At 37.7% G+C, this 26,433-nt stretch overlaps 3 protein-coding genes across 3 annotated transcripts; all 3 read left to right on the plus strand.

The window, feature by feature from the left end:
* Positions 1-797: 797 nt before the first annotated feature.
* LOC108890833 (solute carrier family 12 member 3-like) lies at positions 798-13,785 on the plus strand. Its single transcript, XM_018687847.2, is given in 29 exon segments — positions 798-927; positions 1,747-1,914; positions 2,117-2,264; positions 2,618-2,758; positions 2,847-2,922; positions 3,194-3,289; positions 3,589-3,728; positions 3,952-4,062; positions 4,187-4,298; positions 4,986-5,116; positions 5,215-5,299; positions 5,710-5,867; positions 6,068-6,175; positions 6,706-6,829; positions 7,061-7,162; positions 7,748-7,903; positions 8,090-8,189; positions 8,501-8,567; positions 8,569-8,613; positions 8,709-8,843; positions 9,067-9,173; positions 9,384-9,466; positions 9,592-9,660; positions 10,268-10,372; positions 10,603-10,714; positions 11,146-11,232; positions 11,378-11,513; positions 11,883-11,950; positions 12,405-13,785. Coding segments are annotated over 28 exon segments (3,090 nt in total). The 5' UTR covers positions 798-927; positions 1,747-1,765; the 3' UTR covers positions 12,544-13,785.
* Positions 13,786-13,918: 133 nt separating this feature from the next.
* On the plus strand, positions 13,919-26,145 carry LOC108890840 (C-type mannose receptor 2). The gene is made up of 4 exons (XM_051075752.1): positions 13,919-14,377; positions 24,110-24,487; positions 24,911-25,244; positions 25,392-26,145. Exons 1-4 carry the CDS (start codon positions 14,311-14,313, stop codon positions 25,693-25,695), a joined length of 1,083 nt encoding a protein of 360 aa, XP_050931709.1. The 5' UTR covers positions 13,919-14,310; the 3' UTR covers positions 25,696-26,145.
* Positions 18,233-21,906, plus strand: LOC108890842 (snaclec stejaggregin-B subunit beta-1). The gene is made up of 5 exons (XM_051075516.1): positions 18,233-18,445; positions 19,179-19,219; positions 19,414-19,792; positions 20,196-20,540; positions 20,830-21,906. The coding sequence occupies exons 4-5, from the start codon at positions 20,237-20,239 to the stop codon at positions 21,174-21,176; spliced, it is 651 nt and encodes a 216-aa protein (XP_050931473.1). The 5' UTR covers positions 18,233-18,445; positions 19,179-19,219; positions 19,414-19,792; positions 20,196-20,236; the 3' UTR covers positions 21,177-21,906.
* Positions 26,146-26,433: the final 288 nt, after the last annotated feature.

Here is a 26,433-nt window from a genome sequence, read left to right on the forward strand (position 1 = left end):
GAGAGGAGCAGCGAGAAAGTAGATATGCAAAAGCATTGACAGAGACATTAAATGGATTTTAAAATCACCACAGGAGATCAAATCAAGGTAAAGGGTGATAATAGGACATCTTAAAACAGTGAAACTATAGATTGGCATGTCTGAGTATTTTTACTTGTAAAACCAGATAACCAACATGGATGCAGAAGTCAGTGCTGAGGAAGACAAAACACAGCCGTAATGCTTGGTAGGTACCTGCAGCTGCAAGAGAGCCGCAGCCCGCTGGCCTCTTGCCACATTACACAACATCACTGATGTCTCTACCCACAATGCCCCCACGCCACCTGGAGGAGGCTTTCATTGGAAGAGCTTGGAAAAGCCTTTTTTGACTTTTTTAATGTAGCGGGCAGTGTTGATTGATGGTTTTAATAGTTATAATGAAACCCACCATTCAAAAATGTAAAGGCACTGGAAGGAATAATAATAACTAGTTATGAGGGGATAATATGAAGGGATATATGACATATGACCAGGGTGAAGATGTTAAGGATCAAAATTTTGATTCTAAAATGTAAAAATGGTAATAATGTGAAGATGGACTGTTTTAAAGGTTTATTCAGTACCAAATGGTTATTTTCTGATCATGAGTTTAAGTCATTTGCTTTATTTCAAATCACAAGTTTTCCAGAATAAACTGAAAACCTCATCAGAAAGAAGCAAAGTTATCTGTTAAGAAATTAACTCTCATTTTTTTCAGTGTAGACAAAAAGATGATAGGGTGTGTGTGCATGTGTCTGAGGGGGAGGAAGGAAGATGAGGAAGATGGGAGGGGATGTCACCAACCTCATTGATAAGATATAAAGAGTCGCAATGTGACATGAAATAAGGAACGTATTTCATTTGTGGACAACTGCGCATTCAACTGGAACAGAAATCTAGAACATCTGTGTGAGTACTGAACACTCTTTTTGCTTTAAATGTTCTACTAAATATTAGAGTAATTAAATGTTTTCATATGTCAGAATCATTAGGTTCAGTGTTTAATCACAGAAACGTATACAGAATGGATAAATATAAGTTTTAATAGTGTATATCAGTTTATATCAGTTCCTTCTGCCCTTTGCTTTTTGCCACATCTAACTCATCACTGGAAACCGATCAATACATGAATAGAAATTTATTTAGATTTACAGAAGCTAAATGTTGCCTTTTATGATCAATTTGTAGGTGGTTATTACAGTATTATGACTAATATATTGTGTAACCATCTGTAACTTAATGAAATAATACATTTACAGACATAATACATAAAAATATAACACAGTTTCATGTAACAGTTTCATGATATTTTGTTAGAAAAGTAAGAAAAGACTCATAAATTCACTGTTTCTTATGCAGGTGCATCATATGAAAGTTCAGTGTCTTGTGAAAAAGAAGCCTCCCACACACTGGTCTTGCAAGACTTACTTTGAACCAGTTTGAATCAGTAATTAGTCAAACAAAAGTTCCTTTTAAGTCTGAATCATTATCAGTAAAATAAAACATTTAACAGCTATAATGGACTCATACGTTTAGAGTGGAGAATATTTACAGTGTAATGAGGTTTTAGGTGTATGCACTGTTGTCTGTGACTGACACTCAATCCAGTCAAACCAAAATACTATTGAAACCACATTAGTTGAATCCAAGTCAGACCCAGGGTCACTTAGTAACAGGTAGTTACTGACCAAGACACTGAATGCTATTTTTTCCCCCACTCTCACACAGGAATCAGAAAGACGTGCCAATGGGGCAGTCCACATCCAAAGGTGAAAGGTCAGGCCCTTGGGCTCGTTTCTCAGGCAATGAGGAAGGACGTGGTGATTCTAGCGGCCAACAACAAGATGGTAACCATGCGGTTCCTCCAGCCATTGTTGTCTCGGATATGGATTTAAGGTTTGTGATGTGTTGGCTTCTAGTGTCCATTTTCACTTTCCAAATCAGATTTTTCCAGACTTTTTAGAAATCAAACAGGGTCCACCTAACCGAAGTAAAAACCGATAAATGTCAACCCAGAAAAATATAGGTCACAGGAGAGAGAGAGTCATCTCTCTGTCATTTTTCTAAAGTAACCCAAAAATAACCTTTGCTTGGACAGTGCGTCAGGCTCAACCACAGACCTGCGGAGATCTTCTTTCTACAGCACTGTAGACCTGGTGCCACAGCTGGAAAATTATGCCAGCACCCTGCCACACCAGAAGTCGAAGAGCCGAGCTTCTCTGAAGACTCTCCGTAAGGCATTTGGTGTAAGTTGTCCACCTCTGGGAACCCATGTCTCACAGCAATGTATAACATCTAACATAAACATTAGGATACAGGCTGCTCTGTAACTTTCTCAAAACAAAAAAAGAAGCGACGTGCATTAGTATGAACCTCAGTTTTTGGAAATCTACTAACAGGATTATGGTGTTCATCAATTACAGTCAGTTATTCATGGTTTACTCTGTAGGGTGATAACCAGCAAGTATAAACTGAAAATAATAAACATCTGCTGACTGAGTGTCCATTGATTTTATTGTCAAACTAAAGTTCTAACTACATCATTGTAAGATTGAGTTAAGAAGACAATATTGAACTCTTTAAATTGTATTTTTCTTAGGGAGGGGGGGCAGGGATGGACGTAGCAAGCACCATGACGGACTCAGTCAACAGTCTACCAGTCATTGACATCGGAAATGAGGAGTCTCAAGGTTCTCAGGGGAAAGCTCCTGTTAGATTTGGCTGGGTGACTGGAGTCATGGTGAGTGAGGATGTGAGCATTTCACTGCACAGACAGACTGCAGAACATGGACGACAGCGTTAAACACTTTCTACTGAACTTCACACAGATGCGTTGCATGCTGAATATCTGGGGCGTCATCCTGTTTCTCCGCCTGTCATGGATCATCTCTCAGGCCGGCATCTGTGAGTTATAACTTCATTTATTCCTCCATTCAGTCAGTCCTGTTCATTCTCTTTTTTTGTCACTCCTTAGCTCTGCTCATGTCTTTTATTGATTTACCTGGAAATGGTGATTTAGGGTCAACAGAGTAAAATACTCACATCGTAAAGACATTAAGTGTAATACGTGAGCATTTCAACAAAACTCTGTGCCCCTTTTTTAAAAATGGAAATTCAAAAATATTTATATTTGTATTGTAATAATGATTAACACCTTTCTTTCTTTTTATCTCAGTGTTGACATGCCTAATTATCCTGATGTCTGTGGTAGTGACCTCAGTAACTGCACTCTCTATCTCTGCCATTGCCACCAACGGAAGAGTGACCTCAGGTCAGTCACTTCCTGTGTCTCCAAATTGGTGTAAAAGTCATGTACATGGATGTTCAAGCTAAGGTTTTTCAATGTTATACACACGAGAGGCTGCAGTAATGTACTGATTCTATCTAGTATATATGTGATCATTTATACATTTTCCTATACTACTCAAAAACACTACTACACTACTCAAAAACATAAATAGAAAAGAATAGTCTGAAATGACAGCAGAATTATGAAAAAGGCAGGCAGCTATTTGGTGATATAAACCTTGTTTCTGTGTGACTCCTCTGTGATCTAAAATACATTTTCAGGTGGGGCCTATTTCATGATCTCCCGCTCTCTGGGTCCTGAAATTGGTGGACCAATTGGGATGGTCTTTTCCTTCGCCAACGCTCTGGCTTGTGCACTCAACACTGTTGGCTTTGCAGAGGTTGTCCGTGATCTAATGCAGGTACTTATGCTGCTTTAATAAATGCAAGTTTGCTTTACATTACCTTTGAGAATATAGATACTTGAGAAGACATGAACCCCCTCTCTACAAACATTTGTTATTTATAGGCCTATAGTTGATGCCTTATGTTGCTGTGTGAAATAACTCACATACCAGAATGTTATGCAACTGAGCACCAAGTCTGGTTTCTTATGTGTGTGAATAATTTGGTTGATGTATGTAGGAGTTTGGTGTCGTAATGATCGATAAAGACAATGATGTCCGTATTGTGGGTGTGATCACTGTGACTCTTCTCCTGTTAATATCATTGGCTGGAATGGAGTGGGAGTCTAAGGTGAGCATGACACACTCACTTTGCTTGCTTGAATTGGCCCATACATTTCATGTCTTACTAACTGTGTAACTCTTACTCATATCTTTTCCCTTTTGTTTCCTCACAATTTCTCTCTGTCTCTCAGGCCCAGATTTTCTTCTTCACAGTTCTTATGGTTTCCTTTTCTAACTACTTTGTGGGCACATTCCTCCCTCCCAGTCCAGAGAAACAGGCCATGGGCATATTTGGATACCGCAGTGAGTTTAGGTTTCTGACAATACAACAACTTTGTAATTAATCTTAACTTACTTGAAATGGGGTTGATTATATTAATATTTATTTTAAAAAACAAATAGATTATTGGTTTTCTTTTAGAACACTAAAGTCATGGAAAACTGCTGAGAAAAATCACTACTGCAAAATTACTTCCTATAAATAGAAAGATGTTTTCTGTGCGTCCTCCAGTAATGTGCTGCTTAATCTGGTGCCTCTCAGATCAGACATAGCAAAATTCAAAAGGTTGAATGTGAAGAGGACACAGTGGTGTCAAAACATTAATCTTTTTGCAGAATTAAGAGAGCATTAACATGTATTAAAAATCAGTTCAATGAAGAAGAATCAGGGTATTTTTTCACTGTTAATGGAAAAGAGGTTACCAGTAGCTAATTACCTGTAATTACATCTGTAAGTACATGACCTGAGAAAGTAATCTTATTTGCTAACTTGAGTAATTCAGTGTCCACAATATCCTCCACCTAAAAACCATTTGTTAGAACCATTATTTCTACTAAGTACTGGCACTTTCTACAAGTCATGTCATCATCTATTTTACTATATCTAGAAAAAAAAAAAAATATATATATATATATATATATATATATATATATATACTCTATTCCTTAAGTTCAGAGAACAGTAGACTGTTTTTTGTTGCCTGTCACCAGGTGAAGTCTTCATATCAAACCTGAAACCAGACTGGAGAGGAAATGATAATGACTTTTTCCAGATGTTCGCCATTTTCTTCCCCTCAGCCATCGGCATCCTGTCTGGAGCTAACATCTCTGGAGACCTCAAAGTATGACACAGAGTGACAAGGCAGAGATATACCTCTTACACCACAGCTGAAACCAAGAACTACACACATACTGACTTGTATAATTTTTCCTTTTGCAGGACCCTGCTACTGCTATCCCCAAAGGCACACTCATGGCCATTCTCTTGACTACAATCAGCTATCTGGCTATTTCTGTAACTGTTGGTGAGCTACTCATTTAACATGCTTTCAATTTTGCCTGTGATTTGATTGGTTAATAATTTGAGCTGGTTGTATTTGGGGAAGATTTATCATGTTAAGGGCAGTGTCATCAGCGTACTGTATGAGCATGAGATAGGTGGTGGTCTTGACATGGTAGAAAATGTGTAGAAAAATGTGACAGACTTTGACGTCAGCATGTCATGACATCAGACACATATCTTTCAAACCTTGTCATAAGTTGTCTGAGCCATGATATAAAGTATCTCTCACCAGGGCGAACACCAAAAAATGTATTAACATTTTTTGACTGGGAGGTAAGTCAGACCCAATCCAAGCAGACCACCTGCAACAGCAGTAAGCACCAGTAATTTCACAAGCACGACTATAATATTTGGATCTTCCTTCTGCTCCAGGGTCGTGTGTCATGCGGGACGCTTCTGGAAATATAAGTGACATTTTGACTGGGAACATCACTGATGGCTGTGTGGGTCTGGGGTGTAACCTGGGCTGGAACTTCACAGAGTGCATCCAGTCACAGTCTTGTGAATATGGTCTGGCCAACAATTTAAAGGTACCATTCACTGCCTTCTGTTTATCACAGAATAAACATGATAAACATCTTTTATACCATAAGTCTTTCACAGGGTAAATACAACAGTTTTCCATAAATGCGGGTGTTTGTAATCAGTGTCCAGAATTAGTTGTATAGAACAGGATAATAAAATCCTCACAGCAGTTTCTCACATTCTTCATGATGAATATTCCAACCAGGTGCTGGGCCAAGTTTCAGGTTTCTATTACCTCATCACTGCTGGTGTCTTTGCCGCCAGCTTGTCATCTGCTCTCGGCTTCCTCGTCTCTGCTCCCAAAGTCTTTCAGGTGAGAAACCACAAATCTAGTGTTAAATTCCCTGATACATTTATGTAAATGTCACTTTTAGAAACAAAATAACCCACTTCTGTGACAAGCTTTAAAACAAGTATTAGTAAGAGGGAGAGAGTTGCACTATTTCAATTTATCCATTTTTAGCTGACATTTTCAACAGTTTATGTTAATTCTTTCATCCATGATATCTATTAACCATTCATAATTACTATTTATTGATTATTTTTAGCTGTTCTCCATTTATCATTTAGCTATTTCAACTGTTTATCTATTACTTTAAGCTAAGTATTTATCCATCATGTTTAATCTCATTTAATAATTCAGGTATTACTGTTTATTAACTATTTCAACTATTAATCCATTACTTTAAACTGACCTCTTTGCTAAGTAGTTTTCACACACTCTCAATCAATCAATCAGACTTTATATGTACAGCACTTTTCATACAAATACAATGTAAAACAAAGTGTTATATATGCAATAAAACAACAATATAAGCTTATATTTTCTGCTTTATCTACCAGTGTCTGTGCAGAGACAACTTATACCCGTACATAGGATTCTTTGCAAAGGGTTATGGGAAAAATGATGAGCCACTCCGAGCCTATCTCCTCTGTTACATAATTGCTGCAGCTTTCATCCTCATTGGTGGGTGTGAGCTAATGCTGTTGCCATTTTTTAATTGAAATTATTGATTCACATGTGTGTGTGTTGTTACATGCCAGTCCTTTTGTAAATGTGTTTTTGTTCTTGTTATAATGATTAAATATTAAAGTAAAGAGAAAACAGTTCAAGGAGTTTTTCATCAGTTTGTTGTTAACTTTATATATCTCTTGATTTTTACTGTGTTTTTAATTTCTCCTTCCTCCCTCATTATAGGCAAGCTGAACACCATCGCAGCCTTGATCTCCAACTTCTTCCTGTGTTCCTATTGTCTCATCAACTTCAGCTGCTTTCATGCTTCAATCACCAACTCTCCTGGTTGGTGACCTGCTCACACACTACACCATACACTAGACACTAAAAACAAGTCCTCCAAACTAAATGACACATACTAGCACTCTACTGTCCATCAACAATGTCCTAATCAAATTATTTTGTCAAAACAAAGATGGAGAACTTGTTGACCTGTATATTTTCTTTTAGTATTAGTAAGTATTTTTTGGGTCATTTTATGCCTTAATTAGAGAATCATCAGGAAATGTGGGGATAGGATTGAGATTTTAGCAAAAACTTTGCTTAAATTTTAGATTAATCTCCAGAAAATCATCATGTAATACTTCTGAAAGCTCACTGAGAAACACCTGTACCTGTAACCAGCCTTTTGCCCAGACAGGCTGCCACATTGTTCCTTGAATACACTGACAACCTGTCCCTGTTGTACCTCACCCCTTGCCCAGTGGTTGCTGGACAGGCCTCTGGCCACCCTTTAACAGATATGAAAAATGATACAATGGATGTGTTGTGTGTAAGCAGGCAGAAAACTGAGTTGTGGCTATGTAACATTAGAGGTTCTGGTGTTATGGCACCTGACAGTCCTGGATTTTTCATCGTCACCCCCTTTAGGTTGGAGGCCGTCATTTCACTACTACAGTAAATGGACAGCTTTGTTTGGAGCTGTGATCTCTGTAGTCCTGATGTTCATGCTGACCTGGTGGGCTGCTCTCGTAACCTTCAGTATCATCATCTTCCTGTTTGGATATGTCAACTACAACAAGCCAAGTAAGTCTAAGAACAAAAAATGTACTTTGGTCTAAAATTCAGCTATGTTCTGTTGTCTAATGTGGCCTCAATCAGAGAGTAGAACAAGTCAGAAGTGTACGTTATTGTATGTTTGCACCTTACTCTCCCATTTGTCTCTCAGTTTTTTCATACCTGCCTCACCTGTGTGTGCTTTAAAATCCACAGAGGTAAACTGGGGATCATCAGTCCAGGCAGGTACATACAACATGGCTTTGTCCTACTCTGTCTCTCTGTCTGGTGTTGAGGATCATGTCAAGAATTTTAGGTGAGTGACCAAAAATCACAGTTATGTCAAGTATCAATTTTCCTCAGACCACATCAGCTGAATACTGTATGAGAACATGTGTTATTCATGTAGACCAATGCGTGGAAAACATCAAGCCAATGTACTGCATAGGTCTTCTTTCTAATAGTATTTGCCCAATCCAGTTTTAACCAGAATTTGATCTCATACTCATTTAGTGGAATAGTATTGTATTTACATTTTATCTTTTAGAGGTGGTCATCAGTGGTGATAATACTGATTTAAACAGTGACTGTTGACAATGATATGTCTCCTCCGATATGTTCTCTCAGACCCCAGTGTCTTGTCCTGACTGGGCCCCCAAACCAGCGACCTGCACTGGTGGACTTTGTTGGCTCCTTTCACCAAGCATATAAGCCTCATGATCTGTGGAGACATAATCATGGTCAGTCATTCAGTGTCAACAACCTCCATCCAACACTTTATGTCATCACACTGCATTGTTATTTAAAGATATTATTCAATTCCTGACTCCTCTAGGAGCAGGACAGGCAGACTCGGATGCAGGAAACCACTGAGTGGTTGGTAAAATGGATGAACAAGAGGAGGGTGCGCTCGTTTTATACTCCTTTCACTGCAGACAGCCTCAGAGCTGGAACTCGACACTTGCTGCAGGTACAACATCTGGTATTTTAGAAGCAGTGTGTGTTTATCTGTGGGAGGTAATTACATCTTAAATTGTACAAAACACATATACGGGGAAATCGATGTCATTTATGAATGAAAACATGTTAAAACAACTTAACATATAGTATATCCACTTACAGTATGTTTTTTTTATTTTTTAATCTAAAATTTTAGAAATGATTGAATCTTCTCATTTGTCATTTTAATCAAGGCTACTGGTCTTGGCAAGCTGAAGCCCAACACTCTTGTCATGGGCTTCAAGACAAACTGGAAGGACAGTTCTCCTGAAAGCATTGAAGATTATGTCAACACCATAGAGTAAGTTGGCCATTAATATTGGTGCATTGCACTGAATGTCTTAAAGCAATAGTTTGTGGCTATGACAATGTGGCAAAAACAGTAACAGCAAAACAGCAACCCAGTCTTTATAGATACACCTGCAGTAATATAGTAAGAAAATAAACTGGATTTTAAGTCATTTTATTGTTATATTAGGTAACCTTCTGCTCCTGCTGTTCTTCTGTCTAGTGACACCTTCGACTCAAACCACTGTTTGTGTATCTTGAGGATGATGGACGGGCTGGATGTCTTTGACCAGTTTGACAGTGAAGGTTCAAAATCTACACTGTTATTTGAATTTACTCTGTGTGTTTTCCTATAATATACTATATTTGTACAATTTAGAAAAAGAAAAAGAAAAGAGACAGTGGTTGAGGATGTAATATCTTTCCTCCAGTGAACCAGGGCTTTGAACCTGAAAAGCCTGTTGAAACTGATGACCAGCAATCCCCTGAAAGGGTGTCAGGTGAGCACTTACTGTCTGCACACACATACACAAAGGATCACTGTATTTTGAGAACACATTGTGACTCACATTAATTCCTAAGTGGATCACTCAAACTCATAAATCCAAACTGATCCAAGGCTGTGACTGATAAAGGATGTTTTTCGCTTGAGTTTAATGAAGCTATACTAAAAACACAACTTCTTTCTTTCCTCACTGATTGAACGATTCATGTTTATGATCCATATCATCTATCAGGACTTTCAGGACTTTAATATTGCTGTAAGATGTTAGATCCTCATTAAATAGGTTCTGTTTGTGGCTACATTTCTTAAAATGCAATGACACGTCTGAGTTTTAAGACAAATTTCAGTGTTTGAAAGTCATTGCCCTTAATTACCAAGTTATTAACAATGACCATTTGGTATAATAATTTGGTATAATCTGGTATAATAAAGTTAATACATTACTAAGCATATTTTTGAGATATACTGTCATATCACACGACATGAAAGGAGACACGCTTTTCATGTCGAGGTGAGATGTTAGCTGTGTCTGCACTGCACATACAGACGAATATAAAAAGTTTAGCCATTAAAAGCATACTCCTTCTCTTGCTATATTACAGTTGACGACATCTCCAGTAAAGGTGATAGTGATCAGATCAAGACAGTGTTTCAGAATGACCAGGGGAAGAAGACCATTGATGTCTACTGGATAGCTGATGATGGAGGTGAGCCCTCCATTAATACACCAGCAAAATATACCGGTGTACAACATCGAATGAATAGAAAATAATATGGATGAGATGATAATCAATACAACTATCTCAGTTTAAAATACAAATTTTAAAAACATTAAGCTTATCAGTAAAGGTAGAGGATGATGTTTTCATCAATTCCCTCTTGAGACACACACTTGAGATTTGGATCTGGGGCTTTTTCTCTCTTCCTCTCTTTTAAGGTCTGACCTTGCTGGTGCCTTACCTGCTCACCAGGAGAAAAAACTGGCGCAGCAGTAAGGTCAGGGTCTTCATCGTGGGAGATGAACAAAACATGGAGGAAGGCCGCAATGAGTAGGTTTCTTCTGTTGTAGCAGAAGTTTTCTGGTGCATACCAAAAGAGAAAAGAAAATGTTTTCAGTCATGTCCCTGTTGGGAATTAAACATCCGGACTCCACCTAATGTTGGACAAAAAATACACCACCTGATCTGCAGTCTGTTTAATTTACAGCGTGTAATGATCTGCAAGTGTATCTTTTCAACCCCATGCTTTCATTAATGCAAGATGTTTGGTTTATACGCTGTTAGAAGATGTATTCTGGAGTATTTTGTGTAATATGTAAACATTTTTGGATTACTTACTTAAGTAAGTAAGTCTTACTTAAGTTCTGATGCTTTTCTGTTGCAGTACAGTATATATCAGGATGTATGCACAGTGTACTAGTGTACTTCAGTAATTATCCTCCTTCTTTGTGGAAACTTATGAACTGAAACTTCTTTTTTAGGATGATCGCTCTGCTGAAGAGATTCCGTCTGGATTTTAATGATGTTATAGTCATGACAGACAGTGAGAAACGTCCGCACGCCAAGAGGTATGTTTACGAAACCCTTATTTTCAGAGTTAGAACATTTTCTGAAACTAGGTTTCTGGAGTTTTTGTACATTGTGTGAAGTTAGTTTATCTCTGTCCATCTACAGCTCACTGATATCTGACCCGTTGTTTTTGTTTCCTCTCAGCCTCAGCAGGTTTTTGGACAGTGTCGCCCCCTTCAGGTTATTTGATGAACAGCAGGAAGGCGTCTCACTTGAGGAGCTGAGACAAAGTGCCCCGTGGAAAATATCTGACAAAGAGTTTGAGGCCTTCAAACTTAAGGTTACTATATGTTTGTGTACAAAAACCGGGACCTGTATTTGTGGGGTCTGAAAACTTCATGGTGACCAAAATGCTGGACCCCATGAGTTCACATGGCTGTTAGAGAGATGAGACTTGGTTTTAGGGTTAGGGTGAGGATTAGGTTTTGGGTAAGTTTAAGGGTTTTTTTAGGGTTAGGCATTCAGTTAGGGTAAGGAGTTAGGGAATGCATTATATCAGTGACAGGACCCCACAGAGGTGTGTGTATACATAAATCATTCAACAACATTTTGTCCCTTCTGATGTCTTCTGTCCACTCTGTCAAATATCTCTATGTATGAAGCCTATCAGCTGCATTTTTTTTCTTACTTTTATTTCCTTCTTTCACAGTCTGAGAAAATAATGAGGCTGAATGAAATCATCCGCAGGAATTCACAACAAACCGCTCTTGTGCTTGTGTGAGTACAGATTACATGATCAGTTCAGTTATGGATGTGACATTTTCATGAAAATATTACATCAAGTCACATTTAATTTTCAGGAAATAGAGCATATTTAATTTACATGGCAAATAGCTTTTTTTAAAAGCCAGTGTTTAAGTATAACACTGTAAGTTGTGAGTGGTCTTGACCTTGTTCTCTGATATAATCTATATAGATGAAACATGTATGAATTGTCTGATGTTTCCAAAGATGCAAACACAAAGAGCCACCAGTCCATGGATTTTTCCACTGCAGTCTGATCAAGACAAAAGAAAGAGATGGGAGATATTAGGTTCCTTTGTTAGTGCTACAAACCACAACGTCCACTAATTTGACTTGTGCACTGTTTTTTTCACAGCTGAAGCACAAGCAGCATTTGTTCTTGTTGTGCTGTTTTGTTGTGTTCATGTAAATGTGATGGTTTTTCCAGGAGTCTTCCTGTGCCAGAGAGTGACTGCCCCAGTGCTCTGTACATGGCCTGGCTGGATACTCTGACCTGCGGCCTCCACTGCCCCGCGGTGCTGATACGAGGAAACCAGCAGAACGTCCTCACTTTCTACTGCCAGTAAATCCTGTCTCAGAGAGATTGATGACTCTTGCAGGGATGGATATTTAGAGACATAAAATTAAAAGGAAAAAATCCAACCAAACCTAATAAGTGATATAAGTTTTGGGTGTGTAATGTGTGCAATAGGTGCCACAGATGAGTAGAGTGTGCCTTTAGGAGTAGTGCTGGAAGATAACAGCAATATCAGTTGACTTGCATCACTGTCCTCATGATCATCTTCAGGATGATGTAGATGCCAACACCATCTTATTTGGTTGCCAGTGGCAACAGCTGCCACTGAAAGCAAAGAGAGAGGAACGTTTTTGGTCATAACTCAATTCACATACTTATTAACTGCAACTGGACTGATTGGTGGAGGCATATATTGAGTGGAACTGCAGGATATGAATTCAAAGTCCATTGAATTACAATCTGACTTGTAAGCATCATCATTTTCACAAACAAGTCAACTTTGGGGGAAATTATTTGTGCACACTTGTGGTAGACAAAGTACTCAGATACTTTATGTCAGTCAAAGTTACAATACCACAATATAAAGACTCTTACTTGCAGGTAAAGTCCTCATGGAGCAATGCAGTATAAGCTCATCAATTGTTTTGTCTCTCAAATATTCATCTATAAAGTAACTTGTAACTTTAGCTGAGTAAAAAGCACAGTATTCCCCTCTGAATTGTAATGAGGCAGAAGTAGACAGTAACATCAAATAGAAATACTCAAGTAAAGTACAATGACCTGAGGTATTCTTAGTTACAAGATTTTCCCAGAAAAGTCTTTTTCATTAAACGTGTTCAACCAATGATTCCATTCATGGATTTAACTTGTCAAATAAATAGATTTAAGATAGATTCAACCTTTTATTTTACTGCAAAAGTGTGTGATCATTCACATTGCCTTTAGTTACTCATTTTATTTATGGTGACCATAAGATATGTTAGCCGAATCTGAAATCTGAATCAAAATAAAATTATATAATATAGAAAATTGCAGGTGTAACAGTAATCCTAACTCATGGGGTAAGATTATCTCTTGATTTTGAATTGGTTCATTCATTATCCAAAAATCTTCAAAGTTCAAATATTGTGTAAAATGTACAGTAAATTCAGTATTATGTCTTTCTTTCTCTTTCAGACTTTATTATTGTGCATTACTTTTTACAAAGTGCATCTTATGTAATGTAGATTTCATTTGCTTGATTTTGTTATGTGTTTGTTTTCTGGATTATTAAATGACACTGTAGCTCTCATATGGGACAGTGAGTTATTTTTGTCAACAATGGACATTTTCCTGGCAGTGATAAAGATCGGAAACCTCTGTGTTTTAATATTCAAATGGTGACATCAATGTAGCAACCAGAGTGTATGTACAATACAGAATTAATATACTGGTGTGATTAGTCTCTATCAGCACATAGAGGAGAGACATCAGAGCAGGGTGAGTAAAGACTCTACTTTCATGTTCATTTGTAAACAGACTAGTTTCTCTTCCTTTAGCATTTTTGTTTAACCTAGTGCATGTAGAATCTCATTTATGTCAGTCAAATAAGTTTTGACAACGTGTTTGCTTTTGGACACAATAACAGAAACAACTGGCAATCCAAAAACAATATTGTATGAGGAAAAAACTACCTGTAGAGAAGCTTTCCTTGTGTCAGAGGGATGTTTTGATTCTGAATATTCTGTGTACTGGGCACATGGTTGTAGATGATTGTTTTAACTGATTTTTTTTTTTTCAAAGCTAGTGGGGGTGACTCAGCCATAAAGGTTTATTTATGATTATCAATGTGAACCAAAACAGAGCAAAGATGAAGTGGAGTCTGTTTCTGCTCAGTCTGATGGGTAAGTGGATCATCTCATCAGCTCTAGCAATAGATGCTTATCAAATAACCACACTCAGAGTCCCATATAAATGAAGCTGCATGGTGTAAGTGGTGTTCTAGATGTGATATATAAGTACTTTTGATTTTTAGTTTAACACTGAGATTCTTGCCATGTTGTCAGCATCAATACTGAATCATATTTTTTCTGTTTGTAGGTCAGTGTTTTCTCTCCACATGTTGCCTCTATGAGTACCACTATATCAGTGAGAGTAAGACCTGGAGTGAAGCTCAGTCGTACTGTAGAGAGAAGTATACAGACCTGGCCACAGTGTATGACATGACAGACATGAAGAGACTCCTCGACTGTGCAGAGAATCAAGGTGAAGCCTGGATTGGTCTGTGCAACAACCCAGGGAAAGAAAACAGGACGTGGCACTGGTCTCTACCTGGGGTGGAGTACAATGAGAGTGAGGCAAAATGGGGAGGAGGAGAGCCGAATGATAACGGAGAACTTGAGAACTGTGTGCAGATGAATAGAAGCAAAACCTGGTTGGATATCTCTTGTACTGCACAGGAAAAATGTATCTGCTACAATGGTGAGAATGTGGTTAATATTAATATTCTGTGTGTCCTGTTCAGTATCTCATCCTTTCTAATTATTGATTAGAACAGTATACCTCATTTATTTATATGGAATTAAGTAAAAACATCAGCTGATATGATTCAAAATAATTGAACTTATTGTCACAGGTCAGCTGGTGTTAAATCACAGGCTCATTTTTACCTCTTACTACAGTAAACTTCTTTAGGTTTCTTCTTCTTTTTCTTTTATTCGAGAATTCTCCATGAATTGATGTGATCTACTTTACCTCATCATGACACACACTGTTCTAGTAAAACCACAGTAGAATCATGCAAATTTCTCTCACACTATTGTGTCACCTGTAAGAAGATTTTGAATTGTCTAAGACTACATAACTTGTAAAAATGTGCATTTCCTGTGATGCTTGTTTGTCTGTTTATTCTACAGAAACAAATCAATCCAATAAATTCCACTTAATTAACATTAGATGAAGACCTGGCCACAGGCTCAGAGCTACTGTAGAGAACATCACACAGACCTGGTCAGTGGAGTCCATCAGTTAGAAGAATTCCAGACAGATATAGGGAGTGACAATAAGGTGTGGATCGGCCTGTTCAGAGACACCTGGAGGTGGTCCGATGGGAGCAGCTTCTCTTTTAGACACTGGGATCATGATTCTTTTGACAAACAGCAAAATGAGAAAAAATGTGCTCTGACCAAGTTGGATGAAAAAGGCAGATGGAAATGTGAAAGTTGTAATGAGACAAAACCTTTCTTCTGCTATGATGGTGAGTTTACCAGAAATTGTATCATAGGATTAGAACTGAAAGCAGAATTTATTCAGTATTGTTGATGTTCTTATGCATTTATTCGACTTTTTGACTTGTCCTTTATATAGTTATTTTAAAAAAAGCTCCATTTACATCAGAGAGCCTGTGCTGTATAATTAACTACTGTAACAATGATAGTGGAATGTTACTCTAATGGTCAAAAATGATCTCATATAAAAATATTTGAATTTGTAAGAATTAACCACATAATGCTGCTGTGTGTTTGTGTCCGTTTCTTCCATGACAGACAAAATGATCCTGATCAATCAAAGCAAGACCTGGGTGGAGGCCTTATACTACTGCAGAGAGAACCACTATGACCTGGTCTCCATCACCAACCTCAACGAGCAGAGATGGGTCCAAGAGAGAGCCAAGAAGGCCAACACTCCCTACGTCTGGTTGGGACTGCGCTACACCTGCGCACTAGGATTTCTGGTTCTGGGTCAGTGACGAGGACAGTCAGGTATAAGAACTGGGCCTCAGGCTCATGGAATGATGGATGACTGTGACATGTCTGGAGCCATGGACACAGGAGGACAACACAAGTGGTTCAGAAAACCTGATAATGAGACATTTAATTTCATCTGTTCTAAGTTTTAAGACACAATCTACTCACTAAGATTTAATATTCATTTACTCACTTTGTGTTTGGTGGTGTGTTACTTTTGAAAAGGTTTATACCATATATGGTCTGGGTTGTCTCCTTTTTCTCTGAAGGCACAATATTGTAGTGACTTCTAATTCTGTTGTTGTATTTGTTTCCTCTGAGGATGTTTTCAAGAGGACACAGGAATAAATACATAATCATTAATCTACTGTTTGATATGGAACATTTTACCTTCTTTATGTAAGTTTTGGTTAAGATCTGGTGATGGTCATAATGTAACATTATATGTAGACAGATAACTACTTTCTCTAATGCTGTATAAACTGTTAAAGCATCTACACCATGTGATGACTGTAAGTGATTTCTCTCATTCATGATTCTAAATGTAAGTAGATCTCTACATTTATCAGTCTGCACCTGTGAGTTGCAGCTCCAGTCAAGGTTGGATCACCAACCAGGCAAAGCAGGCAGCTGCCACAGGTTTACTCCATATAATTAGGGTCTCAATAGAAACATTTAAACTGATTTAATTGGCAGTGAATAAAGCTTTTATATTTGCATTCAGTCAATGTAACTGTTTGACAGTGCAGATAGTTTCCTACCAGGAAAGACCCACCAGACACTGGATGATCAGATAAGCAGATGTAAAAGCTGAGTGTCATCATTATGTCATATCAGTCAGTTACAGAGAGACACAAAGAGGTAACCATGGCAACCATATATCTCAGGCTACCCTGTTATGAGTCAAAGTAACTGAATGCGAAATACGACAGTATCAACACATCTTGTAATAAACTCTTAAACCGTCATGCTTTGCCATGTTAACACACAGTGACCTCCAGAGTGCGTCTTATAGTTCAACACCTCCAAGTGCATAGATGAATATAATTAAGGCAAATTAAATATATTACATAACTGAGTAAATACAAAGTATACCAGGGATATTTTACCGTTCTGTTGCTCCCATTTTAACAAAGTATGTTTTTGTATTTGCTTGTGTTCCAAGACAAACATGGAATTCAAAAACAAGAAACATGTTACAGACATATGCAAATAAACAAAATGTAAATGATAAACATAAAAAACACCGTCATCACTTTACACAGTACACAGTAAGCTTATGTGCAGTATTTTGTATAAGCAAATTTTGCAACAGCATAACACACAAGAACATCAGAGACATCTTCACTAATGTGACAACACACAAAGGGCAAACTGAAACACAGCACCATAAGAAAATACAAAAACATGGTACAAATACTGTGTGTGTTACATTTCTGAATGCGTTTCTCATTTTGCCCGTGTTTTATGTCGCCACTGTGTTTGTTTTTTTTGAAACGCTGCATATACAGTGTGTCGACAAACTGATGAAGATGTTTCGTTTTCTTTTACGCAACATTAAGGCCATGTTCATACGTATTCATCCCAGTGCCCCACAGTGATCACACCCTCACTTTTAACACATGTCCACATGACAGCTGGTGCTGATGCTGGAAGGACACACAACTACACTGCTACACTACAAAGTACATCTCTGAAACTTTCACCCTAAACTGGCTCATCATAACTAACAAACACTCCCTCTGCCATCATCAGAGAAACCTTTGACCTTTTCTTACTGCTCCCTCACATTAAATCAGAGGCTGTCTGTGTACAGTACTGTGGAGTGTGTTTCGCTGTTTTAACAGTCGTCCTAACTCTGGGTAAAAGCTCTGATATATTAGAATTTACTAAGTTGTAATTGACATTTTGAGTGTTAAGTTAGTTCATTTATTCATCTCATAAGTGGCTGAAACATTTTGGAATGATACTTTTTTTCCACTTGTTTTCCATTGACCATTTCCCTGTCTGATTTTTACTTCTGCTTTTCATGAAAAGATCCTTTTCTGGAGATGACAGGCATCTGAAACCTCTAGATTTTAATATACAAATGCAGACCTACAGGTGGCTAAACATGAGCACCAGCTTGTATTTGTATAGTGTGTAATATTTGATTGAGATCAGTCAACATCAGCACATCAAGGAGAAGCATCAGAGTGAAGTGGAGGACAGAGGAAACGCCCAGATGTAAGTTAAAACTCTGACATGTCATTTTAGATATCACGTTTGTGTGTATACAGACACGGACAGTAGAGTGTTTTCTTCTATATATATATATATGAATTTAAACTATTTCACTCAGTGCTTCTCTTGAATGTTGTGTGTTTGAAATCACATTCAAGTTGTGAATTTAACTTTTTCATTGACATGTTTCCCCAAAAAGAACAGAAAAGAAAAAATCAGGCAACTTGGAACAAGACTGTAACAACCTTATTCTGTTATTATGAAAAATCACTTTTTAATTTTGTTGTAAGGTTCAGAGAAGTCACCAGCTGTAGTCAATAATAATCACCCACAAGAAGTGAAAAGGCCAGGACCACAAAGAAAATGTGATTGACACAACCTTCTACATCACCACAAATCACATCAATTCACATTCAAGTTCTCATCAAAATAAGAGCTGTAGAAATCATTGGAAACAAATACAAGCTTTGAGAAGCTTTCTGTGTAATCTTGAGAGAGGTTTTAAATGAACTGGACATGTTGCATTTCAGTGTCTTGTGAGTGTTTCTGTTATTGACTATGTGAACAGGAGATGAAAGAACACACTTTAAATTTAGAGCCAGAGTTACTGAATGTGAATCATAAGTAAATCAGTATGGACTAAGATTTATATATATTCTACCTGCTCATGAAGTAAATGTACATTTTCTCAAACTGAGACCAGCTGTTAAACTCACTGTGTTTGGTTCAGAAACAGAGCAAAGATGAAGTGGAGTCTGTTTCTGCTCAGTCTGATGGGTAAGTGGATCATCTCATCAGCTCTACAATAGATGCTTATCAAATAACCACACTCAGAGTCCCATATAAATGAAGCTGCATGGTGTAAGTGGTGCTCTAGATGTGACATAGGGTTCTCATGATTTTTAGTTTAACACTGAGATTCTTGCCATGTTGTCAGCATCAATACTGAATCATATTTTTTCTGTTTGTAGGTCAGTGTTTTCTCTCCACATGTCGCCTCTATGAGTACCACTATATCAGTGAGAATAAGACCTGGAGTGAAGCTCAGTCGTACTGTAGAGAGAAGTATACAGACCTGGCCACAGTGTATGACATGACAGACATGAAGAGACTCCTCGACTCTACAGAGAATCAAGGTGAAGCCTGGATTGGTCTGTACAACCAAACAGATTCCAACAGGACGTGGCACTGGTCTCTACCTGGGGTGGAGTACAATGAGAGTGAGGCAAAATGGTTAGAAGGACAGCCGAATGATCATGAGGGAAAACTTGAGAACTGTGTGCAGATGAACAACAAAAAAATGGTCGGATTTCCCTTGTACTACACAGGAAAAATGTATCTGCTACGATGGTGAGAATATGTGGTTAATATTAATATTCTGTGTGTCCTGTTCAGTATCTCATCCTTTCTAATTATTGATTAGAACAGTATACCTCATTTATTTATATGGAATTAAGTAAAAACACAGCTGATATGATTCAAAAAAATTGAACTTATTGTCACAGGTCAGCTGGTGTTAAATCACAGCTCATTTTTATTTCTTCTTTTTTTTTTTTGGAGAATTCTCCATGAATTGATGTGATCTACTTTACCTCATCATGACACACACTGTTCTAGTAAAACCACAGCAGAATCATGCAAATTTCTCTCACACTATTGTGTCACCTGTAAGAAGATTTTGAATTGTCTAAGACTACATAACTTGTAAAAATGTGCATTTCCTGTGATGCTTGTTTGTCTGTTTATTCTACAGAAACAAATCAATCCAATAAATTCCACATTAACGAGATATGAATGACCTGGCTAAACGCTCAGAACTACTGTAGAGAACATCACACAGACCTGGTCAGTGGAGTCCATCAGTTAGAAGATGAAGAATTCAAGAAAGCCATAGGGAGTAACAATCAGGTGTGGATCGGCCTGTTCAGAGACACCTGGAGGTGGTCCGATGGGAGCAGCTTCTCTTTTAGACACTGGGATCATGATTCTTTTGACAAACAGCAAAATGAGAAAAAATGTGCTCTGACCAAGTTGGATGAAAAAGGCAGATGGAAATGTGAAAGTTGTAATGAGACAAAACCTTTCTTCTGCTATGATGGTGAGTTTACCAGAAATTGTATCATAGGATTAGAACTGAAAGCAGAATTTATTCAGTATTGTTGATGTTCTTATGCATTTATTCGACTTTTTGACTTGTCCTTTATATAGTTATTTTAAAAAAAGTCCCATTTACATCAGAGAGCCTGTGCTGTATAATTAACTACTGTAACAATGATAGTGGAATGTTACTCTAATGGTCAAAAATGATCTCATATAAAAATATTTGAATTTGTAAGAATTAACCACATAATGCTGCTGTGTGTTTGTGTCCATTTCTTCCATGACAGACAAAGTGATCCTGATCAATCAAAGCAAGACCTGGGTGGAGGCCTTATACTACTGCAGAGAGAACCACTATGACCTGGTCTCCATCACCAACCTCAACGAGCAGAGATGGGTCCAAGAGAGAGCCAAGAAGGCCAACACTCCCTACGTCTGGTTGGGACTGCGCTACACCTGCGCACTAGATTTCTGGTTCTGGGTCAGTGACGAGGCAGTCGGGTATAAGAACTGGGTCTCAGATGGAGTGATGGATGACTGTGACATGTCTGAAGCCATGGACACAGGAGGACAACACAAGTGGTTCAGAAAACCTGATAATGAGACATTTAATTTCATCTGTTCTAAGTTTTAAGACACAATCTACTCACTAAGATTTAATATTCATTTACTCACTTTGTGTTTGGTGGTGTGTTACTTTTGAAAAGGTTTATACCATATATGGTCTCTGGGTTTATTGATGAATGGCATTCTGGGAACTGTAGGAATCACAGTCAGAGGAGGGAGACATGAGACTTTTTAACTGCAGATTTTAAAAGTTGCTGTTTAAGTCAGTTACAAAGTAGTGCAGGATTACTAAAGACGTCTTCAACCAGATAACAGGATAATTCAACCTGAATTAACCATGTCAACATATTTTATGTTTGACTCTTCATCATCACCTGGTGCCATATCATAGTGCTCATATTACATATTTTTCTAATTTTGTGGATTTTTCTTTTCTTTCTTTCTGTTTTAGGTTGTATTTTGTGTCCTATATAATTCTTTCTCTCACATCAGTGAGGTCATCTGCTTATAAGAGAAAATAGGAATGATACACCAGTCTATACTAGTTTGATTATTCATGTTTAATTTTTTGATGTTGAGATTAATATCCAGTTATATTATGTAAAATCATATTTCTCTAGAATTCTCGATTATTGAATAAACTGTTAAACAATGATCTACTGTCATTTTTCACAGGCAGATTTAAAGCATCTAATTAAAAACAAATCAAGCAATTAAGTCAAATAAATATCATACATACAGTGTATACATAATGTAGTGATATGTATTTCCTTTTTATTCATTTCAAATGCATGCATTTAATGTGTTGAAATTTTATTTAAAATATGTGTTTAAATGAATGTTAAAAACTATGATTATAATTGCAGTATGAATTTCCATGCCATGTAAAAGTCTAATCATGCACACACAAAACACACAACCCTGAGTGTATTGCATTTCATTGTGATCAGCAGAGGGCAGCATAGACCTGCCAACATGAACTACTGTCAGTAGTTTTCATGTGAAGGTGGGAGGAAAAATAAACTGTCCAATCAGAGCTTGGTGTTGGACATGTGGGTGGAGCCTGTCTGTCAAGGTGATAGCTGCATTAACAGGTAGTCTTCAACATTAAAACAGTATCTCATGTCCAGTACTCATGACTTTATTAGTATTATAAATCTACAGTTTTGTAAATCAGGTGCAGGAACACACCACGTCACGTTAAATTACGATGGTGGACGTGGTAAATACAGTCTATGGATAAACACTGTATCTGCTAAACTTCAGCATGTTAGCACTGAGGCTGTGAGCATGTTAGCATGCTGGCATTAGCATTAAGTTCAGTGTTAGCCCAGTGCAGCCTCACAGAGCTATATGACTTTACAGGCAACGATGTAAACAACTGAGTACTTTGGATTCATCCTGTTCAAGGACACTGTGCTGTACTGAAGTGTGTACAGTACGCCCTGTACATTTGCATGATTATTTCCCTATGTGCAGTGAAGAGATGCATCAGCTGTGAAATTTGAATCAAATAATCAGCAATGAAACTAGACAGCATTTTTGATCATTACTGGACGGTTTTTGCAGTTATGATGTCCACCATCAATGAAAACTGTCAGTTACAGCTCTCAGAGTGACACTTTGTTTGCTTGTTGAACAGTCAACAGAGCAGTGTTTTCTGATTCTACCTATTTTTCACTGGTATTTCATAGTAAGAGATCATTTACATACTAAAGTCTTCTTGTCATCAATGGATCTTTCTGGCAGTGACAGAAATTCAACAATTTAATTTTCAAAAGTTGAACTTTTGACACCATGTCAACTAATACTGATGATTTGATTACATTACAGTATCTTGTAAAGTGTTATTTTGTCACCTGCAGTGATGGGAGATATAACCTACACCAAAGCTTATTCTGGGCTCCTGTATCATCGTAAAAAATGTATGTTCGCTGTGAAGTTGTTTTTTTTTTTAATCTTGACATACAGTAAGTGTTTAAATGTAGATGCAGTGGAGTCTGTTTCTTGACGTCATCAGATCAACAGCATCATTGTTGCTGCACAACAGCCCTTGTTTCCCTTCTGCTTGTATTCCTTTGTGTTATGTAAATCAGAGCAACCTGTGCAATTTGATATTCAAATCAGATACTAAGGAGGCAACAAGAGGTCACTGTGTATGTAATATCTTACTGAGAGCAGCTTTCATCATATCAGAGAGAGACATCAGTGAAGCACGGAGGGAAGAAATCACCAGACGTAAGTTAAAACACTCAACACTCATTAAGATTTCATGCAGTGAATTTAGCTTTTTCATTTACAAGACTACAGATTTATGAATAAAACATTTTACTCCACATTTTTTCATTTGTTATCATTATATTTTCTAGCTTTTACAAATGGTGGACAAAATAACAGAAACACCTGACAGTATAATACAGTCGATTAAATTAACACAAGCAATACAACTTTTGTTAAACTCACTGTGAAATGTTGAGGCTGTGATGGCACTGTGTTCGAGGTTACAATCTTCTAGATATAAGTGTTTTTTATCTGTGCTTTACTCAAATATCAAAACATAACATTTAATGGGTTGAAGGGGCCATACTATAGTCCCCTTTCTTATTTATATGCTCCAGATTGTTTTTGTTGTTGGGGGGGGTTTAGTTTGTTTTCTGTCGTTGTTGTTTTTGATTTTTACATTAATTTCCCTGAAGACAGACAAGCAGTAATAATCATTACGTTTGATTCACAGCACACCCACAATATCAGTTTCATCTGACAAAGCAAAGATGAAGTGGAGTCTGTTTCTGCTCAGTCTGATGGGTAAGTGGATCATCTCATCAGCTCTACAATAGATGCTTATCAATTAACCACACTCAGAGTCCCATATAAATGAAGCTGCATGGTGTAAGTGGTGCTCTAGATGTGACATATAAGTACTTGTGATTTTTAGTTTAACACTGAGATTCTTGCCATGTTGTCAGCATCAATACTGAATCATATTTTTTCTGTTTGTAGGTCAGTGTTTTCTCTCCACATGTCGCCTCTATGAGTACCACTATATCAGTGAGAGTAAGACCTGGAGTGAAGCTCAGTCGTACTGTAGAGAGAAGTATACAGACCTGGCCACAGTGTATGACATGACAGACATGAAGAGACTCCTCGACTCTACAGAGAATCAAGGTGAAGCCTGGATTGGTCTGTGCAACAACCCAGGGAAAGAAAACAGGAAGTGGCACTGGTCTCTACCTGGGGTGGAGTACAATGAGAGTGAGGCAAAATACCTGGAATCCCTGAACAATGGTGATGATAAGAACTGTGTGTATATGGACGAATCTAAGACATATATGGCTAAGGAATGTACTAAAGAACTGAATGAATTTATCTGCTACGATGGTGAGAATATGTGGCTGCTCTTCTTCTATTATATTATCATCCTAATAGTTGTCTCATTGTTTTCCATATCCCTCATTTTCTATATTGTATTAAGTAAGAATTTGACAGGTTTGATTACAGCCTTTATTTTTGCCATTTAACTACAGTAAAGGTTCTGGTAAAACTGCTGTAGAATCATGCTAATTTATCTCACGTTATTATTTCACCCCTAGGAATAATTTTCTTAGACTACGTAAAATTATGAATCAGATTTCCTGTGATGCTTGTTTGTCTGTTTATTCTACAGAAACAAATCAATAAATTCCACTCTGAGCTACACTTGAATCAAAAATAATTGTGTTTAACCTTTAATTCGCAATAAACATGTTTGACTTGATAAGATGTGTCTTTCAAGTAATGTAATTGTCTCTGTTCGCTCCACAGAGAGGAGGAAGTCCACTAAAACATTCCACTTAATTAACAATGAGAAGACCTGGCCACAGGCTCAGAACTACTGCAGAGAACATCACACAGACCTGATCAGTGGAGTCCATCAGTTAGAAGATGAAGAATTCAAGACTCAGGGAAAGTCTAAGAGGTTATGGATCGGCCTGTTCAGAGACACCTGGAGGTGGTCAGATGAGAGCAGTTTCTCCTTCAGATACTGGGATCTCGAGTTGTTTAAAGATGAACGTAACAAGAAATGTGCTATGACTGTGTTAGATAGATCAGGAAGATGGAGCTCTGATGAATGTAATAAAAGCAAAACCCTTCTTCTGTTATGAAGGTGAGTTTTGCAATGTGTTTGAAAATCCTTATGAGAAGCCTACTGTTGGCGAATCATAACAGAACTCCCTGTGATTGTTCATGACAGACGAAGTGATCCTGATCAATGAAAACAAGACCTGGGAGGAGGCCTGTGAATTACTGCAGAGAAAACCACTACTGACCTGGTCTCCATCACTAACCCTGACCAGCAGAGATGGGTCCAAGAGAGAGCCAGGAAGGCTTCAACTCCTTTTGTCTGGTTGGGACTGCGCTACACCTGCACTCTGGATTTGTGGTTCTGGGTCAATGATCAGTTGGTCTGCTATGATAAGTGGGCCCCAGGGCAAAACACCGAGAGTTGTTACACATCTGCAGCCATGGAGAAAGAAGCACCACATCAGTGGTTCCATAAGGCTGATACTAATACATTTAATTTCATCTGTGCTGTCAGAAAAATGTAAAAGTCACCCTAACACAGTGACAGATGTTTTACTTCTGGTGTACTTTTCTTAACTGCAACAAGCTCACACTGTGTACAGTCTGTTCTCTGGGTTTATTGAACAGCAATATGATGTATGAGTTACTAACAGAGTTCAGATTAGACACTGAGACAAAGTAGCTACACTAAAGTAAACATGTTTTCTGTCTGCTTGTCCTGAACCAGGAACAGGACACTTCTCATTATAGCTAGTGTCAGATAACAGTGGTAATTTTGAAAATCTGTTTTTATCTGTTCTTATATTTTACTTATCTTTTGGGAATTTGTTTTGTTTAGTTTTGTCTTGTGAATCATTTGCTTGCCTGTACAAAAATTTGATACTTTAATTGTATTGATATTTAGCTATATACAGTATCTAATTCACTGAAGCTATTACCATGATTAATCCAAATAAAATAAAAAATAAAAATCACCAGTGAAAGTAATGTTTTCATTTATCACAGTCAGCATTAAAGAAAAAACATGTCAGCTTTGTTTGAGGCTGGGTTGAAAACAAGCCATCAACAATAAAAATGAAAGGATGATTTCCTTAACATGACAGTAATTTAACTCAGGAGGTAAAGGTTATCTGTAAATTTTTACTAATTTTTTGACTGTGGGAGGAAGCTGGAGTACCCGGCGGGGACTCACGCAGGCACAGGGAGAACATGCAAACTCCAGTCAGAAGGGCCTTGGGGTGAACCAGCTTTCACACCTAAAA

Source organism: Lates calcarifer, linkage group LG14, assembly GCF_001640805.2.
Source record: "Lates calcarifer isolate ASB-BC8 linkage group LG14, TLL_Latcal_v3, whole genome shotgun sequence".
Taxonomy (NCBI): domain Eukaryota; kingdom Metazoa; phylum Chordata; class Actinopteri; family Centropomidae; genus Lates; species Lates calcarifer.